General features: G+C 53.2%; 1 protein-coding gene across 3 annotated transcripts in view; it reads right to left on the bottom strand.

The window, feature by feature from the left end:
- The window catches only part of Cdh22 (cadherin 22), a 117419-nt gene that overhangs the window by 45205 nt on the left and 52134 nt on the right, over nucleotides 1-20080 (bottom strand). For all 3 annotated transcript variants that reach the window (XM_055596260.1, XM_055596262.1, XM_055596261.1), the window contains exon 3: nucleotides 11592-11886. In XM_055596260.1, the coding sequence (XP_055452235.1) occupies nucleotides 11592-11886 (295 nt within the window). The remainder of the gene's footprint in view (nucleotides 1-11591; nucleotides 11887-20080) is intronic.

The raw sequence follows: 20080 nt of genomic DNA, 5'->3' as shown, positions 1-20080 counted from the left end.
CTTTTGGGGGCTGTCAGCACAGGCCCAGTGACTTTGGGGGAGGTGGTCTGGTCAGACCTTGATCTGATACATGCCATGAACGCTTTTGTGCCTCAACACAGGTGGCAGTCTCAGGGAGTGTGTGTCCATTGTCTCCCCCCCTCCCACCCCGGCTGTGTGCAGAGGTGCAGCCAGGCCTCCCTCACAGAGGCACCGGAGTGGGAGAGGACACAAAAAGTGTCAGGCTTTCCATGGATGCCCGATAAATAGGGCCACTGTAACTGTTAACAGGCAGTCTCCCTGTGTCTTCCCTGGCTGTTTCTTCCATCCCACAGGCAAGTCACAATGCTGGGCTGAGTGACTCCCTGGGGACATGGCTGAGCTCACTCTCTCTCTCCCTGACTGCATCCCAGGGACTCCCTCGGGATGCTGGAATCATTTCCCCAATCCGGGATTCTTTATGGCGGCCATTACAGTTAATGCCGACACGTGGGGATGCTGAAGGGTCAGTGATTCGCCATGGCTCCCCCAGGGCCCTGGGGAAATGGCTTCCTTAGGTCACACATCCCCTCCCCACCAGTCAGAAGCCCCCCCCCCCCAAATTGCCACATAGAAAGATGCCAGCTGGAGGCAGCTGTGAGATCACTTTGGGGTCACCCCCCCCCCCAGGTCAACCGCCATAGCCTCTTGCCAAGCAGCTCACAAGTGCATCGTCAGGCTTCTTCTGTCCTCATGTTGAGTCTGTGACACAGATTGCAGGGGTGGACGGGAAACAAATCTCACTTTCTGGCTTTTGGGTAAGCATTCACACCATGGCCCAACATGAAGCCGCCAACGTGGTGCCAAATGGCCCACCGAATTTCTAAAAGCCAACGTCTAGCTTTGGAGAGTGGAAACCCATGGTCAGACACTAGTACACAACAACCGTGGTGGCATTACACACACAGAAGAATTCTTTCATACCACACACTGTGCTGTGAGCCCTTTACGCACACCATCACATGAAATCTACACAAAAGCCTTGCAGTCAGATCCGTTAACATTTCCAGATTACTAACACCTGTGATGCCAACCTTCAAGGGGGCCAGGATGGGAAGTTACTGTACTTTTGAGGCCAGGCTGTGCTACAGGGTGAGTTCTTATCTTGAGAAGCAAACCAAAAAAAAAAAAAAAAAAAAAAGTTCTCTTTACAGATGAGGAAGCCGAGGCTGAGTTGAAGGATAAGCCTCTTTACCTCTTGGTGCCTCAGCTTCTCGTTTGTGAGGCAGGAAAAAAAGAGTACTCGCTTCCCGGGCTGGAGCCTGTCAAGGACTCAGAGCCCCGTGATCAGAACCAAGGACAGTACCCTCACCCCCATTCCACAGGTTGGGAAGTCAGCTGGGCAGGATTTCAGTGCAGGGTGGATTGGATGTCAAGACTCACGTGTTGGGCCTTCCAGGTAGAAAGAGGGAATTGGCCAGAGTTGAGATAAACTGCGGAGTGAAAGAGGAAAGCGTCCGAGAAAGCAGAAGGCAGGGGTGGAAGTCAGGTTCTCCAAGCCCACCTGTCTCGGAGGGGCTGGGCTGGAAGACGAGGGTTGCCATGCAGAGTGCTGCCTGACCATCCCTGCTTTAGTGCTGCTTAAACGCCTAAACCAAGATGGGACTAGGAAGGGCCACCGGCCTGATTTGGGGTAAACAGGATCTCAGGGCTCAGGGATCCACTCAGAATGTTGAATGTGGGAAGTGGTCCTTAGCACAGACTCCGATGTGCTCAGCCTGGCCACACATTAGCATCCTCTGGGAGCTTTAAAATAAAACTGACACCGAGGCTCCAATTAAATAGGACCAGTTAAATAGGACTCTGGGTGGAGCCCAGGCAAAGGCATTTTTTATAAGTTCCCTGCAGGGCTCAGAATGGATGCAGTGTGGACCCAGCCCCTGCCTGAACCAGGAAGGAAACTGAGTAACGGGAGTACCCAATGACATCCTGAAGTCATTTCTCCAGTACGCAGTAGGGAGACATTTCAACCCAGATCTTCCTGGCCAGGATGTCACTCTCCAGACACCCTGGACCTGCGCTGAAGGTGACATCAAAAAGAACAACAAGCCTGCCTTGTGCTCTAGGTCCCTGAGGCTCCTCCCAGCTTCGGTCAATGTGAGAAGTGGGACCTTCTGAGAGGTGATGTCCCTCTCACTTCCAGGCAGTGTAAGGTAGGCTCTGGCATCACATTCCTGGGTCGCACCCCAGTATGTCTTCACCCTTACTCGACAAGCAAGTCCTCCCTTTGTTTGGCCAGTTTCCCTCTGTGTAATCTGAGACTCCCTGGGTTTAAAGATGATGGATTTGAGAGGCCAGTGGGCCAGATGTATAGCTCGTACTTCACTGCAGCTCATTTTCCAGTCTCTGGATAGTCAGGAGGCACTTAGGGTCCTTGGCCCTGAGTGGGAGACCCCCTGGAAGCCAGCACCAGAGAGAGGGGACATGTCTGCTGCTCATCTCTGATTTATCAGGGTGGCTCTGTTGTTATTCATCATGGCTGGTCTCTTAGCACAGGCTATCCATGGGGTACAAGAGGCCCCAGCAGGCTCCAGGGGAAGGTGGTGCTATGCGGGGTGGAGCTGGAAGACCACAGAGGCAAACTCTCACTCCAGCCCTTTTCCAGGCCCCACAAGTCGCTCTAGTACCCCCACCTCAGAGGTTCCCCGAAATCCCTCTAAAGAGTCACTAATACTTTATCCCTTGTGCATCCAGGATGTGGAGACCCCTTAATGAGATTAAAGAGATTAAGTGCTTTGGCAAAGCTCAGAGTCTTCCCCTGGCTGAGGCGACCAAGTGTCATTATAATGAAGATGTTTCTAATTGTCATCTTCCTTTACCTCCATGCCTCCCTGCTGGGCCTGGGGATACCCTGGGCTCACATTTAGCTACTCCAACATTTGTAAAAACAGAATCCCACCCCCTGCTGCTGCCAGCACCGTGTGGAATGCTTTCTATTAAAATTTAAAAACCACTTGTCGAGTCCCTGGAAACACTCAGATTACACAGGAAACAAGCCCCTTCTCCAAGTCCGCCCCCCCCCCCCCCCAACTCCCTCTTGGATCATCACTTATAATGTGGGCTGGCTGGGCTGATCTTGACCTTGCTTCTAGCTGCCCAGCTGGGGCGCTCTAATGTAGATGAATGACCCACAGGGGATGTGGAGAAGTAGCTGCAAGGGAAGGTAAGGTTGCAGGACCTGGGAGGTTGCTAGTCCAGAGACCAGCGACGGGGGAGATGACACAGAAGAGGAGGGGCAGGAAAGTGGGTCAGGGTGGAGAGATGAGGGACTGCATACTTAGGGACAGAAAGTGGGGCAGCTACGATGGCAGGAAGGTAGGAGCAAGGAGCGTAACAAGCTAGAGTCACAGAAATGGAATAAAGATGGTGCCACAGAGGAAGCAGGATAGCGTGAGGTGAAGCAAGGGGCAAAAGGGTGAGGTGTAACTCTAAGAGGTGAGGGAATCTTTTGCAGAGTCTTTGAACACCTCCCATCACCCCATCTTTCCTTATGGATCTCAGCCACAGTCTTGTCCATGTGTGTGCGTGAGTGCGTGTGTGCGTGTGTGTGTGTGTGTGTGTGTGTGTGATCAGTTCCCCCTCTACTATGGCTTTCCTGATACCCTACCTTAAAGCCCACAAGATCTTCTGTCCTCTCAGCACTCATGTGAGGATGTCATCATGGAGCCCAGAGACCTTGTGTGTTTGGGAAACGGATAATATCAATATCAGCAATAATAGTCAGGCCAATGGCAGAAGGCAAAGGCGGTGAAGGCGGAGGGCAAGGGTTGACACCGAGTGTCTTCCTTTATCTCTCTGCATTTCATTTTTTGAGTCAAGGTCTTTCACGGAACCTGGAGCTCACCAGTTCAGTTAGACTACTGGCTAGCAAGCCATGAGGACATTCCCGTCTCTGTGGCCCCCAAAGATTTGCTTGCTTCTGGGTTTTACTTGCGTAGGGGGCGTCCAAACTCAGGCTCCCACACCTGCATCACAAGTGCTTTCCCCGTGGGCCTACCTCTTCAACCCACGAGCATCTTTGCCCTCAGAATCTGTGAGGGCCCAGTGTGTTAGATCTCTGAGAGCAAGATGGTGGCTTTATCAACTTGGCACTGGGTGCCGTGTTGGCTCAGAGCGGGGCACAGGGACAGTGCCCCTGCGTGGATCTTTGTTCTGTTTCGTTAGTTTTAATTTGGGGTTTTATTCATTTCTACGTGTGTGGTGTGTGTTGGGGGTGTGTGGGTATGTGTGCAATGGCATGCAAGTGTGAGGTCGGAGGATAACTTGGTGGAGTCAGTTTTCTCCTTATATCCTTACCTGGATCCCAGAGCTAGAGCTCGGGCCATCAGGCCTCGGTGGCAAGTACCTTACATGCTGGGCTCCTAGGCTTTGAATGAATAACTTGTTGACGGAAGAGACAAAGTGAGCGGGGACACGCTCCTCCCTGTCCAGATTACCTGGGGTCCCTGGGGTCAACCCTGACGGTCCAGGGCCTCCTTCTGGCACCTGTTTCCCAGCCCGTTGTCCCTCCAGCGGGGGAGTAGGAGCTAGTGCTGTTGCTAGGCAAGGAGATGTAGCACATATAGATCTTCCTGGACTTTAATTAAAAACATCTTTAGAAGTCGTCTCTGCAGAGGCCAGCGATTGATTCCTGGCTTGGGCCCTAGGGCTGCTGAGCCACACGCTCTCTGCCTGCGCACAGGACGATTGGCGACTCCTCGATTACTGCTTCCTGCCTTCCGAAAACGATACCCTTGGGAACCGTGGTTCCTCTTTTCCTCTCTGCCACCACCTCCTCAAGCCCCAGATTTGGGAAACAGGCTGCATGCCCTTACACTTTTATTTCCACTCTACTCTTGGACCTCGGTTTTCTTAGCTGCAGAATGGGGGTGTCAGCACTTAAGAGCCTGTGGAGGATGAAATGAGATCAAGGATAAGAAGCGATTTCAAGCCGTAAAGTACTGTGCAAAGAAGGGTCTCAACTATTACCCCTAAGAAAGCCGCAGATGCTGAGTCCAGGAACTTAGAGTTCTAGTTCCAAGGTCTGTCTCAGCTCTGACTATGGAGCCTCAGACAAGTCACTTTATCTCTCATTGCATTTACTTCCCCGTCAGCAGAATGAAGACAGTAACACCTGCCCTGCTTATTCTCGGGATTGGAGGATAAAGGCGAATCGCTCTGTGAAAGCAGTGTTAGCTGATAGCTATTATTTACTGAATATCCCAAGAAGTGCGGGTTGTACTGCAAAACAGGCTCCTTCCATCCATTAGAGATGCAGCTCACAGAGGAACTGGAGCCAAGGGAGTGGGCCTGTGGCAGAGGCCTGCAACTGTCCACCCTCCGCTGAACCCTGGCCCCGTGGTCCAGCCACACCGGTGCTACTGTGCTGTCCACCACGGCCCCCACCCTCCCCTGACAGCAGACATGACTAATCTATTGTGGCACTCCTTTCTGCGGAGCCTAAATGGAACCTTCAGGCTCTCCAGTCACCACCCATTGATCGAGGTAGGCGCAGGAGATGAAACTGACCCGTCTCTATTCTGAAGTCGGGTCCGGCGTCCTGTTTCTCTCTGCATCCTGCACACCCAGGAAGTGCGTCCCAGAAATTCAAAGGGTCTGCTCAGTTTTCTATCTGTGGGCCTCAATACAGAGTACATTCCGGCAAACATTAGCCATGTCCTTGTCCTCGGGTGACTCTGGGCGTCAAGCACACTGGACGCCAGGCATAGAGTGGGTGCTAATGAACAAGGGCGATGTCATTGTTGTCTGCATCTCCTGCAGTGCCCAGAATAAAGTAGCGGCTAATAAAGATGGATTGAATGGGGGCGGTTTTTGTTTTTACTTATTTATTTATTTTTTCCCGAGACACGCTTTCTCTGTGCCGCCCTGGCTGTTGTTCTGGAACTCACTCTGTCGATCAGGCTGGCCTCGAACCCAGAGATCCACCTGCCTCTGCCTCCCGAGGGCTGGGATTAAAGGTGGATACCACCACTGCCAGGCAGCTGAGGCTGTGTTTTCAGTGGTGCCAAGCACAGTATTTTGCATACAGTTGGCACTGATGACGACTGAAAATGTGGAACTGGGTCTGGAAGGCCGGGAAGATTCTTGTATCGTGAAAGGTACAGGAATCCTCTCACTGTATCTGAGCGAGGCTGTGATGCCCGAGGGGCGGCGCCTGGGCCCCCTACACTGAAAGGCCGTGAGAGAGATAAGCACGTCTCTGTCTAGTCATCTATATGAAGCCCCGAGCTTTCGTCCCTGTCTGCGCTGATGTGTCTCCTGCCCTAACTCTCTGAGAGCGTTCAGACTCAGAGCCAGGTGTCCCCCAGGCCTTTCGATCTGGGTTCGGGGTGGACACCCCAGTCCTAACCTGCCAGATGAGGAACTGTTCCTCCTTCCATGGCAGCCCCAATACTGAGCTGCTTGGAGCCCTCTCCCCCATCTCCAGTCATGCACCGACCCCCATGGGCTCTGGCTCGGCTGTTCTTCTTTTCCATTGTCTTTATCATTGCCTCTTACCAGCTGGTGCCCCTGCTCACCTCCCCCTCTCCATCCTTGGTCTGTGGTTTATTATCAACATACAGCTAAGCCATTCTTTAGAAATATGCATCGGATCACGTCACATCTTTGTCCCCATCTCGCTCAGCTGCCACTGAACGCCTCCCAGCAGCCACAAAGTCCTAGTGCGTCAGCCTAAGACCTGCTTTCTGACCACGCACTGTCACCCTCCCCAGCTTTTCTCCCAGAAATCCTCAAATACAATGAGCACAGTCTTTGCACCCGTAGCTGCCTGTACCCGAGATGTTCTCTGAACTGCGGTGGCAGTTCAAGCGCTGTACCCAACCCAGCAGCAGCCCCTGGGAATCTGTTATCATTTCTAACAGCCGTGCCTGCTGGATTGGAGACCCTGGGGTGTGGCTGGGGTGGAGCTCCCGTGCTTGGAGTTCTCACCTACCTCGTGTGAGCTGAGTCTGATCCCCAGCACTGCAAAGAAAGAAGAAAGGAAGGAGCCCCGGGGGTATGGCTGCGGCAATCTGTGTTAACTAGCTCTCCAGGTAATTTGGGTATGCACCAGAGTCGGAAAACCTTGCTTCCGCGCTGCTCCTCCTTTAACTTCCCTTCTTTCACTGTGTGATTCAACAGTCTCATAAAAGGAGAATTTCGGGCTCCGTGGATAAGGCGTTTGCCGTGTAAATGTGTGGGCCCGAGTTCTAATCCCCAGATCCGTATAAAGCTGGCTGAGCTAGTGCCCACTTGTCGGCCCTGTGCCTCTAGAGCAAGATGGGGAATGGAGCCAGGAGAATCACCAGCAGCTTACAAACCAGCTAGCATGGCCATACAGGGGCAAACACAACCAAGGGGATGGCAAGGACCAACACCGGAGGCTGCCCTCTGACCTGCTCTCGTTCTCTGTATGGTGCCCACACTCACATACTGCAACATGCACCCACATACATAGCCACCCTGACACACATCCAAAAAGGGGGATAATTTCCTTCCAATCCTAGCCAGTCCCATTCCTGTCCCTCCCTTACCCTTCTGTGTGGCCTCCTGGCAATCAATCCCCAGTGCAGGACACAGTGCCTGGCATGTGCCTGTGGCACGAAAGACCCCTGCCCCCAACACTCAGCAAGTAACTCTGACCCCTGGGGGAGGACAGGGGCTTGCTCAAGGTCACAGGGGCTGCCAACTGTCTGCTGAGGACTTGCCTCTCTGCATCGTCCCCAGCGTGGGCTGGCATCCACCCCCCCCACCAAGAAGTGTGGTTCATTGGCCCCGGGCGCACTTCCCTTCTCTTTTAAGCTCTGAGTGGTTTAATTTGCGAGCACAGCTGCCTTTCAAGTCGCAAGCTGCGTCCCTGCTCTCTCTGATCTCAGAAGCTGCCCGATCCTAGGCCGCTTGTTGGCCCCTCCCTGCTCAGCCGGGACCAGGAGGCTCAGTTAATTGTGACTGATTTTCAAAGCCTCCCGGAGTCTCCGTGTACACCCAGTGCCGGATCCACTTCTTCAAAAAGTTACTCAAATAAAATCAACTAATTTAATTTCTGCCTTTTCCCGCCCCCTCTTTGGTTCCCCAGCTTGTCCAAAGTGAGTCACCCTGCCTTCCTCTCTTCTGAGTGCTATCTGAGTTCAGGCTGGGACTCAGGCCAGGGCCTCCCACACTCTGAGGGACCTGGGATGCACTCTTGCCCATCTCTTGAGTTCGGTTTCCCCATCTCTGAAACAAGAACCCTTGCCTCTCCAGCAGCCTGGAAGCCAAAGGCAGGGGTCAGTTCTAACACTCGGTGGCTTCAGGACCACGATGCGCTTGCTCTTCCCTTTGCTTCCTGGGGCTCCTATCTATTCAGTGGGGGTGCTGACAGCAGTTCCAGCTTGCTAGTCAGGTGAGAGTGAGGTGAAGGTGGCAGAGCCACCTTGGTGAATGCAGCCTGCCTCTTGCCAGCCTTTCTCTACAGTATGGTAGACAGAACTTTCCTGAGGCTTTCTTGAAAGTCACGTAGATATACCCCTGTTTCCTTTCCTAGCATCTACTCTCTCCAGCTTTCTGGTAACTTTCTGTGAGAGTATGGAAGTCAGAGAGATGGCTGAGTAGGTAAAAGCACCGGCCAGGCAAGCCTTGATGACCTGAATCTGAGCCATCAACCAATAAAAAAACAGGGTGTGGTAGCACACATCTGTAATCCAAGCACTTTCTACAGCAAGATGGGACACAGAGACAGGAGAATAGACTGAAAGCCCAGAGGCCAGCCGGCTTGGAGTAAGGGACACAGCAGCAGAACCAAGAGAGACTCTGCCTCAAAGCAAGGTGGAAGGATGGGCTGGTGAGGTGGCTCAGGTGATAAAGGCGCTTGTCATGCAGGGCTGACCACCCGAGCTCAATCTCAGAAGCCACAGTGGAAGAAAAGAACCAACTCCCAAAAGCTGCCAATGACCTTCACATACCTGTGGCTTGCATGCACCTGCACGTGTCATACGTACACACATACAAATATACATGTATGTATAATATATACATATATACAAACATACATGTATGTATAATACATGTATATGTGTCTGTGCATGTTTTCAATTTTAAAAACCCCACATGTCAGTTTCGGGGAGAACTAGACAAGACCATGTTTTCTTGGGCCGGAGATTACATGAGGGCTGCTGGGCTTGGGAAGTCAGGGATTTGAGCTGCCTCTGGCTTGCTTGTGACCTTGGACACACCACGGCCTCCTGGGCCCCAGTCTCTCCATTTACACAATTCATGTCTAAGTTCCTGGCAACTCCAGAACGTGCTGGGTCTTTTTGCCACTGATGGCCTCCTGGGGTTCTCCCCAGCCCAGAGCTCCGCAATGAACTGGTTTATTCAACTGACAGTTTAAAGGCTTTTGCTCTGCTTCCGAATGAGTTCTTCCATCTTAGCACATCAGAAGCCAAACTCCCACTTCCTTTCCGTCTCCCAGAGCTATTCCTCCAGCACAGGAAATGGAAATTCCATCAAGCTCACTCAGGCCAGAATCCCAAACGTAAGCCTTGAGTTCTCTCTCTCCCTCTTTCCCTCTCTGTCACTCTCTTTCTCTCTCCCCTCCTACAGCCGATCCATTAGCGAATGCCTTCACCCTAGCTTTCAAATACATCCATCGGGCGACCTCATTCCCGTGCCCCTTCCCGTGCCACCTTGAGCGGCGCCACCGCCATTTCTCATCTGGCCAACTGCAGTACCCCCTCCGTCGTCAACCAGTGCCAGCCTTTGCCTTGCCCATACCTGTCACTTTTCCATGGGACAGTCATGAGATCCTGTCAAAACTAAGTCAGACCCCGTCAGTCTTTTGAAGGGGACCAACCGCAGCCTGCCTAGCACGTGCAGAATAAAGCCCCAGCTATTGTCTAGATGGCTGCACGACACTCAGGGAACTTAACCCCACGGCCTTTGCACGTTCTGTTCTCCGTGCCCTTCCCCCACAGGGCCCATCTTTTCACTACACTGCCGCAGCGTCACCTCTGAGAGGCCTTCCTGTGCCAGTCATTTTCCTGTTTTTTGGTGTCTGTCCTCTCTCGCCAGAATGTGCTATTTGTGACTCTTGTTTGTCTATACAGAGCTAATCCTCCCATGCCTAGCATATAGTAGGCACTCAACAAATTTACTTCAAATTGAATACCATATGTCAACAAACACCTGGCCAGTCATAGGAACAAACAGGTTTTGAGGCGCTGCTCAGCAAGTCCATATCAAACACATACACGTACACAGGGCACACCCCACTGCTCTATTTTCCCACTATTTCTTGCTGCACCCCACTCCCCTCCATTTTGTCCAGTCCACATTCCCCTTCAACTACCAGTGATCTGATTATTGAGCCAGATTTGGTCCAACCTGGACGCACAGCAGCTGACTTTGCCCTCCCCCAACATCTAAGTGTCCTGGCTCCTGATATGCAGCCACGGGGCTAGAGATCCAGAGAAAGGCCAAGCCAGCTTGCATCTTCCAGAGAGGACAGTCTAGGACCTAGGATTCTGTTCTTTCCCTACCCGGTTTGCAGACCTCTTTGGATAACATGATGAGGAAGGGGTGGAGCCTAAGACCCACAACCCATGACTCAGTCAGTGTCCACTAGAGGCTCGGGAGCCTGGGCAAAATGGAACCTTGACGGCCGTCTAGACGTCTGTCTGGATCGCATGGAGGGTGGGTGGGGCAGAGGCTATTCTTGGGTACACGGTTTAGTCAGATGTGTTCTAAACAAGACTGTCTCCCAACTGAAGGCTGTCGTGTGTTTTCTTTTGTTACTTTCGCAGGTGAGTGTGTGCTGTGCCCCTGGGTGCTTGCAGCCATATCCAGCAAAGAGCGACAAAGATTCTGTCAGTGCCTCATAGTGTTACTGTGGGCTGGAGTCCCGGGCCAGCAGGGCCTTTAAGCTGGGGCACCCCCCGTCAAGGGAATGAAGCTGTCCACATGAGGGTCCCTAGCTGCACCCAGACAGAACAGCACCCCAGCAAGATAACACCTGCTGAGGCTTCCCCTGAGCTCACCTCAGAGACTGTCCAGTAGCTTGCTTTGTTTGCGGGTCATTTCCTGCGCCTAGGGTGGGTGACTCTGCGCATGTGTGAGAGCCTGGGGTGGGGTGGCTATGCGCATGTGCATGATGGTGTCCGCGTCTGTGCTGGCCTGGTTGTCGCCATTTTAGCCTGGAGATGAGCCAGCGGCTGTGCAGTCTGCTGTGTGCGGCTGAACTTTAAAGAAGAGCTGTGTGACCATGTTAAACAGGGCTGCGTCTCTGAACAGACAGCGCGCATGCGTCCAGCTGAGCTTGCACGCACACCTAGGCTTGGGTGTACAGCGCTGCCTGAGCATTCGGTTTCCACTGAGTCCTCAGACAGGCTCACATACGTCCACATGGGTGATGGTGCATGAATGTAGCTTAGGTCATGTCTTTGCCCAGCCACGTAGCTGGGCATGTGCCCTTCTCCTGTCTGTCCTCTGTGCCCCCAGGGGTGGCCACTCAGTCTCTCCTGCCTCTTGCAGCAGGAATCAACCTGCCCACACCCGTCTCCCTTGGGGCATCCCCACCCTAGGCCTCTCCCATTCCCCCCACATTCCCCCCAGCCCACCTGTAGGCGACAGCTCTGCCACACTGCCGATGTAGGGACCATGTAGGAAGCGCGGCTCACTGTCGTTAATATCCTGCACTTTGATGATGAACTCTGACTCGGGCTCCAGCAGGCGGTTGGTGGCGCGATCCCTAGCTTGGGCCCGGAGTGTGTAGAAGGTTTTCTGCTCCCGGTCCAGGCGCTCTGTGGCGTGGATGTCGCCTGTCAACTCGTCGATCAGGAAGATGGTCCCTGCACCCTCGCCAGAGATGGTATACTTGATGGTCCCGTCGCCTTCGTCAGAATCTGAGTGGATCTAAGGAGATGGGAAGAAGGCACGTGGACACTGGGGAAGGTGGAGGCTCTTCTGGGATACCCCCTCCCCACGAAGTCCTATGGGAGGTGGGGGTGGGGGGGCTGTTCCTAAGCGCATTCCTTCAAATGAACACAGAGAGGCCCAGAAGCTGTGCCAATCTGAGCTTCACAGCCTTCTCGGAGCCTTCACCTGAGATTCACCCTACTCTGGCTACACCCCACAATCCACCTTCCCTAGGGCTCCAAAGCCATCAGCTTTAGATGATAACCACACCCCACCCCCAACGCACCCCTGCTTGGAAAACTCCCATGGTCCCTGATGCCCTTGAAACAGAGTCCGGGACCGCAGCTTGCGTGCGTAGCCCTGCGGCTCATACAGTATAGTCAAGTATGTGCACACGGGCATGTGTGCACACGGGGTGGGGGGCAGCGTGTCCGAGGACATCCTTCCGTGTCATCCACCGTGGTTTGGTTTGGTTTTTGAGGAAAGGGTTCTCACTGGTCTGAGGAAGGCTGACCAAGGAGCCCAGGGATCTTGTTGCTCTGAGGCCCCAAGCCTTGGCTTGTAAGAGCCTGTCACCATGTTTATTTTAGCTTTTTTTAAAATACGGGTCCTGAGGAATCGAACTCATGTCCTCGTGCCTTCGAGACAAGCACTTCACCCACTGAGCTATTTGCTCTGGTGCTGGAACTCCTATTTTGAACAGCCACCCTCATTCCTCTGCCTACTGCAAAGCCATCCAAGGTACGTGGCTCCCCCCCCCCCACTTGCCACCACATCTGGAAAGCTTTTCCAGATCCCCCTCCATTCCCGTCCAAGATCTCTGAGGACATCAAACCATCATCATGGTGTTCCGGCTTGCACGGCCACCATTCTTGCGAGTCTCAAACCTCCACGTGCATGTAAATGACGTGGGGCATTTTTGTAACTGTGGCCCTGGCTCACCCGTTCTGGGGTGAGGCTTCCCAGTTCACAGCCCTGAGCTGCTCTGCACTACAGTCTCCCTCTGGCTTTGTTCCGGAAGGTGGGCCCATGGCTTCCTACTTCGTAGGGCGCAGGAGTGAGAGGGAGGGAGGAGAGGGATGTGGATGGCACGTGCAGCCCATGAGGCATTGCACAGGGCAAGGAGCGCATTTATCTAGATTAGGACTCTTTAAAACGAAACCATGTTCAGGCAAACTTTGCAGATTTTTCTTTTTCATTTTCCTAGGGAGGCCAGACCGCTGGAGAGCTGCCTGGCTTCCTGCCCTGTGCTCCCTCCCTGTGCTCCCCTATTCCATTCTAAAGCCTCTGCAGAGGGCCCGGAGGAAGGGCCCTGGCATTGACTCCAGCTCATCCCTCTTGTGGCTTACATAAGTCACTGTGCCTCTTGCCTCTCTGAGCCTGCCACTGCTTCTGTAACACAGCACATCCTCCCGGAGGAGCTGGGTTGACAGTCCCCTAAGGCCCTTGCCAGCTTTCCAGCACTGGCAACACAAGGGGCAGGGTGCTGCCTGAGGTCTGGGGCTGGAACCGGGCCCCACTGAGCCACGCCTGACTGTGACCAAGAGCTGATGAAGAGGGAGTCTATGTAGGGAAGGGATGGAGGCTTTTGGCTTTTTCAGCAGTAACTATGAATATACCTGTTGGCAGAAGCTAACACTTAGCCCTGCCCGAGACACATAAGTATCTGACACACAGAAGCCATGCTTACAGTAAGCATTCACTATTTATAACTGGGATTTCCTCCTGGTAGCACTAGGCGCCAGACCCCGGGCTGTTTCCACTGCACTGCCATCTCTTGGGGTAGGAACCAGCAAGAATCTGTTCTCTTGCAAACAAAAACACCTAAGACGTCACCCTCCAAAGCCCAAATCTCCAGCCAGCCTTGAGCAGAAGAAAACCCATCTGGAGGAAGCTGGCGACTCTAAGCAGCTCCTCTCTAAGCTTCCTTGGAGATGGGGCATGAGGGAGACAGTCCCCCAGGCACTTTTCGAGGCAGACTCCAGCCCCCTCATCCTCAGAACAGGTGCCAGAAAACTCATCAAGAGGAGAGCCCACCCAGCCACGCAGGAGGGACAGGGGTGTAAATTCTGTGGTAGAACTTTTTGTCTGAAAGGTGGATCATAGAAGTGCCATTTGGAAGATTGAATGGCCCATAAACATTTTCATATTTCATTAGCCGATTAATGGGCATCTCTCCCTTTTTGGCGACTCTGCTGATTCTCAGCAGAAATTGCCGGGAGTAAATGGAGGCGTCTGGTGGAACCTTTCCGGGTCCCCGTCCTGTTATAGATTGCCCCAATTAATGCCCGTCCTGGGCTCCTTCTTCCTGTCCAGTTACTGTTAATAGATTTCTCATAAGTGGCTGGATTGTAAAAACCTCATAACTCAGTTTAATGCCCCCAATAAAATTATCTCAGACGTCGGCCTTGAATCATTGGCAGTGCCTGGGATGAGGGGACCTGTTTGTTTATACTCTTCTATCACTTTTCCTTGGGGAGGCACAGTGGGAAAGGCAGAACCTGGCCTCTCTTAGGGCGCCTCTGCCCACTGCCCAGTTTGATCATCTGCTTATTTGATCAGCAAACGCTTGAGAGTATTGTGGTAGAAGCGACTGGATTGTGGGAGGATCTGGGCAGTTGTCATCTTCAATGGTGTCCATCACTGCCCTGTAAAAATGATCATTGCATGCCTCAGATGAGGAGACTATGCACAGAGACAGGAGTGATCACTGTCATGAGGACCAGGGCGGAAGCTAAGCTTGGAGGTGTTGTAGCTGTGAGTGGCTTCATTTTGCCCTTCTGAGTCCTGTTTCCCCACCTGAGGCATTCAAGCCTTCTCTACCCAGCATAGTAAAGATTAAATGAACACATGTTGGCAATGACCCAAGCACCTTGGCCACGGTGGCCTCCTTCCCTCTCTGTACTCTGGATCTCATGATATATAAAGTCTCACATCTCTTGACATTCTGTGTCTTTTTCCTCATTTCTTTCCCTTTCTCTCTCTCTTGAGACATGGTCTCAGGTAGCTCAGGGTAGCCTCAAACTCACTAGGTACCTGAGGATGACCTTGAATTCGTGATCTTCCTGCTCCCTCTACTCCCCAACCCAGTGTTGGTATAACAGCCCAGCACCCTGATATATTCCCACAGACCTCCTTCCCACTTTCAGTGAGGGCTGGGGAGCAGGAAGTGGAACCCAGCATTGATGTCACTGATGTTCTGTGAAGTGTGTGTGACATAGCTCACACTGGGGCCCAGTAGCTGTTCTCCAGGGACTACAAGGTCAGACTGCCAATCAGCCCAGAGAGGGAGGAGCTAAGAGCTCAGAGCTGTGGGTCTGGGCTGGGCTACATCCCCATTCAGCCCTAGAAGGCAGCTGCCTGCAGGACAGCTGGAGGATGGTGCTCTCATTTACTGGGCACCTACTGTTTACTCCCGCTGTAGGCTCTTGACACACAGTGTACAGATGTTTCTACACTCTGAGGTGAAGGGACCAAGGTGGGCCTGGGTCCCCTGGACGCCACCCCTCCCCATTAGAGGATGGAGAACCCCCCTGGGGGCTCCCAGTCACCAGTCTCTTCCCTGTGCTTCTCCCTGAGTCTTAGCTCTACCATCACGCACCAGGAAGGGTGATGGGTGTGAGGTCAGGAGCAGCCACACCCACCGACTACACTTTTGTCCCTGGCCTGCTACTGACTGGCCTGGTGAGTGGCGGTCCTTCTCAGAGCCTCGGTTTTCTCATCTGTAGACGGGGCTGCCCTTGCTAACAACATAGCCTGCAGATTCATAGCACACAGTAGGTTCTTACTGGGGAGCAGCATTTCTTTAGTACCTCTGGACTCAGGAAAGATAGGGTGTGTGTTATATAACTTACCCTCCCCACCTCCCCACACAACGATCAAGCACAGACTTCTCTACCCATTGGAGGCCTAAAGGCCATCTCCCAGGGCCTTCCTGGTTCAAATCTCACTTTATTCCTCCCCCAGGAAACCCTCTCGAATGTGGTCCACCTGCTGGAAGAGCCCCTATGCCTTTCCATGCACAGGCCTCCCCGTGCCACACTCCCAGGAGCCCTTCAGTGTTGTGCGTGGGTGTCCCGGGTGCTGTGAGCTCTGGGGCAATGGAGAGGTTGACTTGCTGGGTCTGAGCTCCTCTGGCCATGCGCTAAGGCTCTGATGGTGCCTGCAGAGAAAATGCGGGAGCGTGGGAGAGCTGAGTGTGCAGGCTTGCGAGAGAGTGTGCACTCACTCTTCAATGCGTGCATGTATACAAGGGTGGGATCAAATTCTCCTTCAGGGCACAGCGGAGGGCCGCTCATTCTCATCTCCGAAGCAGCACCCCCCACCCCACCCAGAACAGAGACTCAGGACAGATACCGTCACTAGAATTTCCTGCCAACCTTCTGAGATTTCTGGGCCCGTTTGCCTTCTCTTACACGTCCCTGTCAAGGTGCCCCATTTGAGCCTGGAGTTGGACAGTCACCTGCTTCCACGGGGAAGAAAACAGCTCTCTTCCCTCTCTGTCTCAGGGGGACACAAGCTAGCCGATGGAGGGTAGTTACAGGGCTCTCATGGTGCCCTAAGCACACAACCCTGGAGCCTTCAGCGCCACCCACCTCTGCCTGCTGCATCCTCCCCCTGTGAACTCCCCGGCATGTTCTATTCTCTCCTGTTACGAAGATGGGCAAACTGAGGCCCAGAGGAGGCATACACACTACCCGAAGCTCACAAGAGGCAGTTTCAAACCCAGTGTGACCCCACAGCACCCAGAGCGGCCCCAAGGAGGAGCCCCCACCCCACCTCATCCCCAACTCTAGCCCTGTATCATAAACACCAAAACCAGGAGCACTGCGGTGCCTCTTCCCAGGGGGCGGCAAATGGGATTTACGGGGGCCATTAATTACTTCCTCCTAATTAAATCAAAATTAAACGCTCGCAGAGGTAGGGTTTCCTTATTAAAGACAATTAAACGGACAGCGAGGCTACGCAAATAAAACGAGTCCAGGATTTAAACAGAAAGCAAGTCAAATGAAGAGCCTCCCCACCCGCCCCGCCCCCTGCCCCCCCTCCTCTGCAATGCAAGGGGTCTGTTCTCACGGGCACAACCAAGAGTTCATCAATTTTCTTTAAATATTAGCAACTTAATTAAATCCACTCTCCTCCCAGCTCTAATCCCGCCGTATATCTAAAATAGATCTCACCGCCCACAGGAGTTGGTCATAAGTGCTGACCCCATAATTTTAATCTTAAAAAAAAAAGTAAAATCCTACAAAATCCACACCCGGCTGACAGGGGCCTCGGGGGAAATTACAGTTCAGAACGGGGATTAGTGAAAGTACCCAGATTTTATGGAAATTCTGGGAGGTTGCTTTGGCGGGGGTAAGGGGGTGGGGGGTCGTGGTGGTGATGGTGATGGTGATGGTGGTGGTGGTTGTGTCGGTGGAGGAGAAAGTGGTGGTGGTGTTTGAGAAGGTGAGAGGAGGACTCTGGGAGTGCCGACCGGGCAGAACTGTGCAGGGAGCTGTTGCCTGGGCCTCTGCAGGGCCTGGTGGTTCCTGTGGGTGCCGACAGGAGCCTGGCGGTGAGTGATGGAGGAGGTGGTTGTGAAGCAGGCTACCGCTGGGCACACGGGGTTCACTGTCGGGCTCTGTTGCTAAGCTACCTTTAGAATTCGACAAGGACTGATGCTCAGCCTGACTCCCTGGGGTGGGGGACTGGGAAGCCGTGATTTCACTGGAACCGAGAAGTCCTTTCTCCTGGCAGAGCGAGGGGTGTGACGTGATGGGAGGGCGAGCACGTGTGTGCTCGAACACAAATACCGTTGTATGGATGGGCTCTGGACAGGTGGCTTTAAAAAAAAAAGAAAGAAAGAAAAAGAAAAAACAAGAACAAAAACAAAACAAAGAAACGACTCAGGCGCACATTCCTAAGATTGACAGCCTCCCTCCAATGAGTGATGAAAAGCTGAGATGTATTTGGGACTGAGCGCAGGGGTCACTAGAACCTGGGCATCTGAATCTGGTTCTAGTCAGCTCGCTGGTCTCACACCATCTTCCTTCATGAGAAAGCCCCAGGCAAGTGTTTCAAAGCTACGGAACCTTCTCCTTCCTCCCTGCTTAGTACCCTGGGGCGGAGGTGCAGTAGGGAGCCGAGCTGTGTGCTAAGGAGATGGAAGAGGCTGGCAATCCACACCGTGGTGGTGATCTTTCCAGAGGATGGACCGGCACAGTGCTGCCTCAGAGAAGATGCCTAACATGAATTCTGGACCTGAAGCGGTATTCGGATGGCTTGCCCGATTATGTCTCTGTGTTGTCATTTGGCCTTGGCACAAGGGTCTCCATTCCTGAGCCTCAGTTTCCCCCTTCTTACAATGAACCAACTTATTAGGAGCCCCTACTGACAACGAAATGTGGTTCAAGGTGATGTGACGGGGTTCACTCATGCTGTTGAGACCCCAAAGGCTGGCTGGGTGGAGATGCAAGCGGCCAGTTGGTGGCTCCGCCCTCCCGAGTGCTTGGGTGTCCTTTGCAGAGAATGCAGCTGCAGGGCCCCTGACTACCTGAGCCAGTCACTCTAGCTCTAGGTGGATGTTTGAGTCTTAAGTATGAGTCCTCCGGGGTCTCTTGGGGACCTCAGGCTGGTCTGGGTTCCTGCCTAAGCTTGCCAGGTTTGGACTCTCAGCCTCGGGCTAGCCGCTTCTCCTTGGGGCTGTGAAAGCACCTAGTGCAGTGCTTGCCACAAGGTCCTGAGTTTGATTCCCAGAATCCATATTCAAAGCCGGGCTTGGTAGCAGGCACTTGTAATCTCAGCTCAGGGGAGGCAGGAATATGCAGACCCCTGTGTATCACTGCTTCGTTGGTCAGTTAGCCTAGGCTCCTCGGTGAGTTCCAGACCAGTGAGAAACCCCATATTACAGGAGGCAGACCGAGTTTCTAAGTGTGACAGTTGAGGCTGCCCTCTGGCCTGCAGACACTCAAGAAACTACAAGGGCAAGCCCTGGTAACACCCCTGCCCACTCCAGGTCTCTGCTCCCCCGACCACGGTTTCTCTGTCTACAAAAACAATGCTTTTTACCTTGCACTTGGGTAATTACATGCTTTCTATGGGAGAAATGCAAAGCACACAAGACAAACAGGCCACAGGGTTGAGGAATTTGTGGGCTCTGTTGTTTTTTTTTTTCCTTAATCCTCAAAAAGCTGGGCATAGGGGTTCTCTGATCCCCTGTTTACAGATGAACAGAGAGGTCTGAGTTTGTGTGTGTGAAGATCCAGGTTCCAGGCTGGAAAAGTAGCCCGGTGGTTGAGAGCACTTGCTGTTCTTGCAGAGGACCCAGGTTCAATTCCCAGCACCCACATGATGGCTCACAGCCATTCATAATTCTAGTTCCAGGGGATCTGGTGCCCTCTTTTGAACAGTATGGGCACCAGGCACATAGATAACACATATATGTACATGAAAGCTAAACACTCAGAAACACTAAAAAAAAAAAAAAAGTCTAGGTTCAAAGCTATGTGGGGAGCAGGCTGACCGTGTCAGGCTTCCAGAGCCTGCATTCTTAGCTGCCGGTCCACAGGTGCCTGTTCCCCCTTCTCCCACACTCCTGACTGGGAGCTGCCAGTCCTGCTCTGCCACAGGGATGCTGGACCATCTTAAGCGAGGCCTGTGCTTGCCTGAGTTCCCTCTGTCAGAGGCCAGCTCTGCTCAGTCTGGAGCCTACTTCAGCCATGCACGGAGGGTGGTGGCTGAGCAGCGGGGACCCCTGCTTCAGGAGAATCTCCAGACAAGTCAGGCTCTCCAGCTTCCAAGGCTTTGCAGAGGCTGCAACCTCTTCCATCAGTTAGATGGGCTCCTGTGCCTACGCTAAAAACCCAGCTCAGGGCTTTTCTCCACCATGAAGCCAGGCAGCAATCCCGTTTACTCGCTGCCACCGACTGGGCTTCAGGGCTGACTTGTGAGAAATTTTACACAGCAGGGTGTCTGTGACTCCTTGGAGGGCCCAGACAGCAGGAGTTGGATTATTCTCGCCAGTAGCACACCCAGGCTTCCTATGGAGGAAGGACTGAAAGGGTGAACAGCAGCCTTCACTTCCTTACAGCCGCAGGGCCGAGGTCTCAGGCCAAGGTAACCAGCATTTGCTCGGAGAGTTTGGAAGGGCGGTTTTCACTCCTCCCTCCCTCCCTCCCACCCTCCCTCCCTCCCTCCCCCCCTCCCT

This window comes from Psammomys obesus, unplaced genomic scaffold, assembly GCF_907164565.1.
Source record: "Psammomys obesus unplaced genomic scaffold, mPsaObe1.curated_primary_1811, whole genome shotgun sequence".
Classification (NCBI taxonomy): Eukaryota; Metazoa; Chordata; class Mammalia; order Rodentia; family Muridae; genus Psammomys; species Psammomys obesus.
This window is presented reverse-complemented; position numbering and strand designations above follow the sequence as displayed.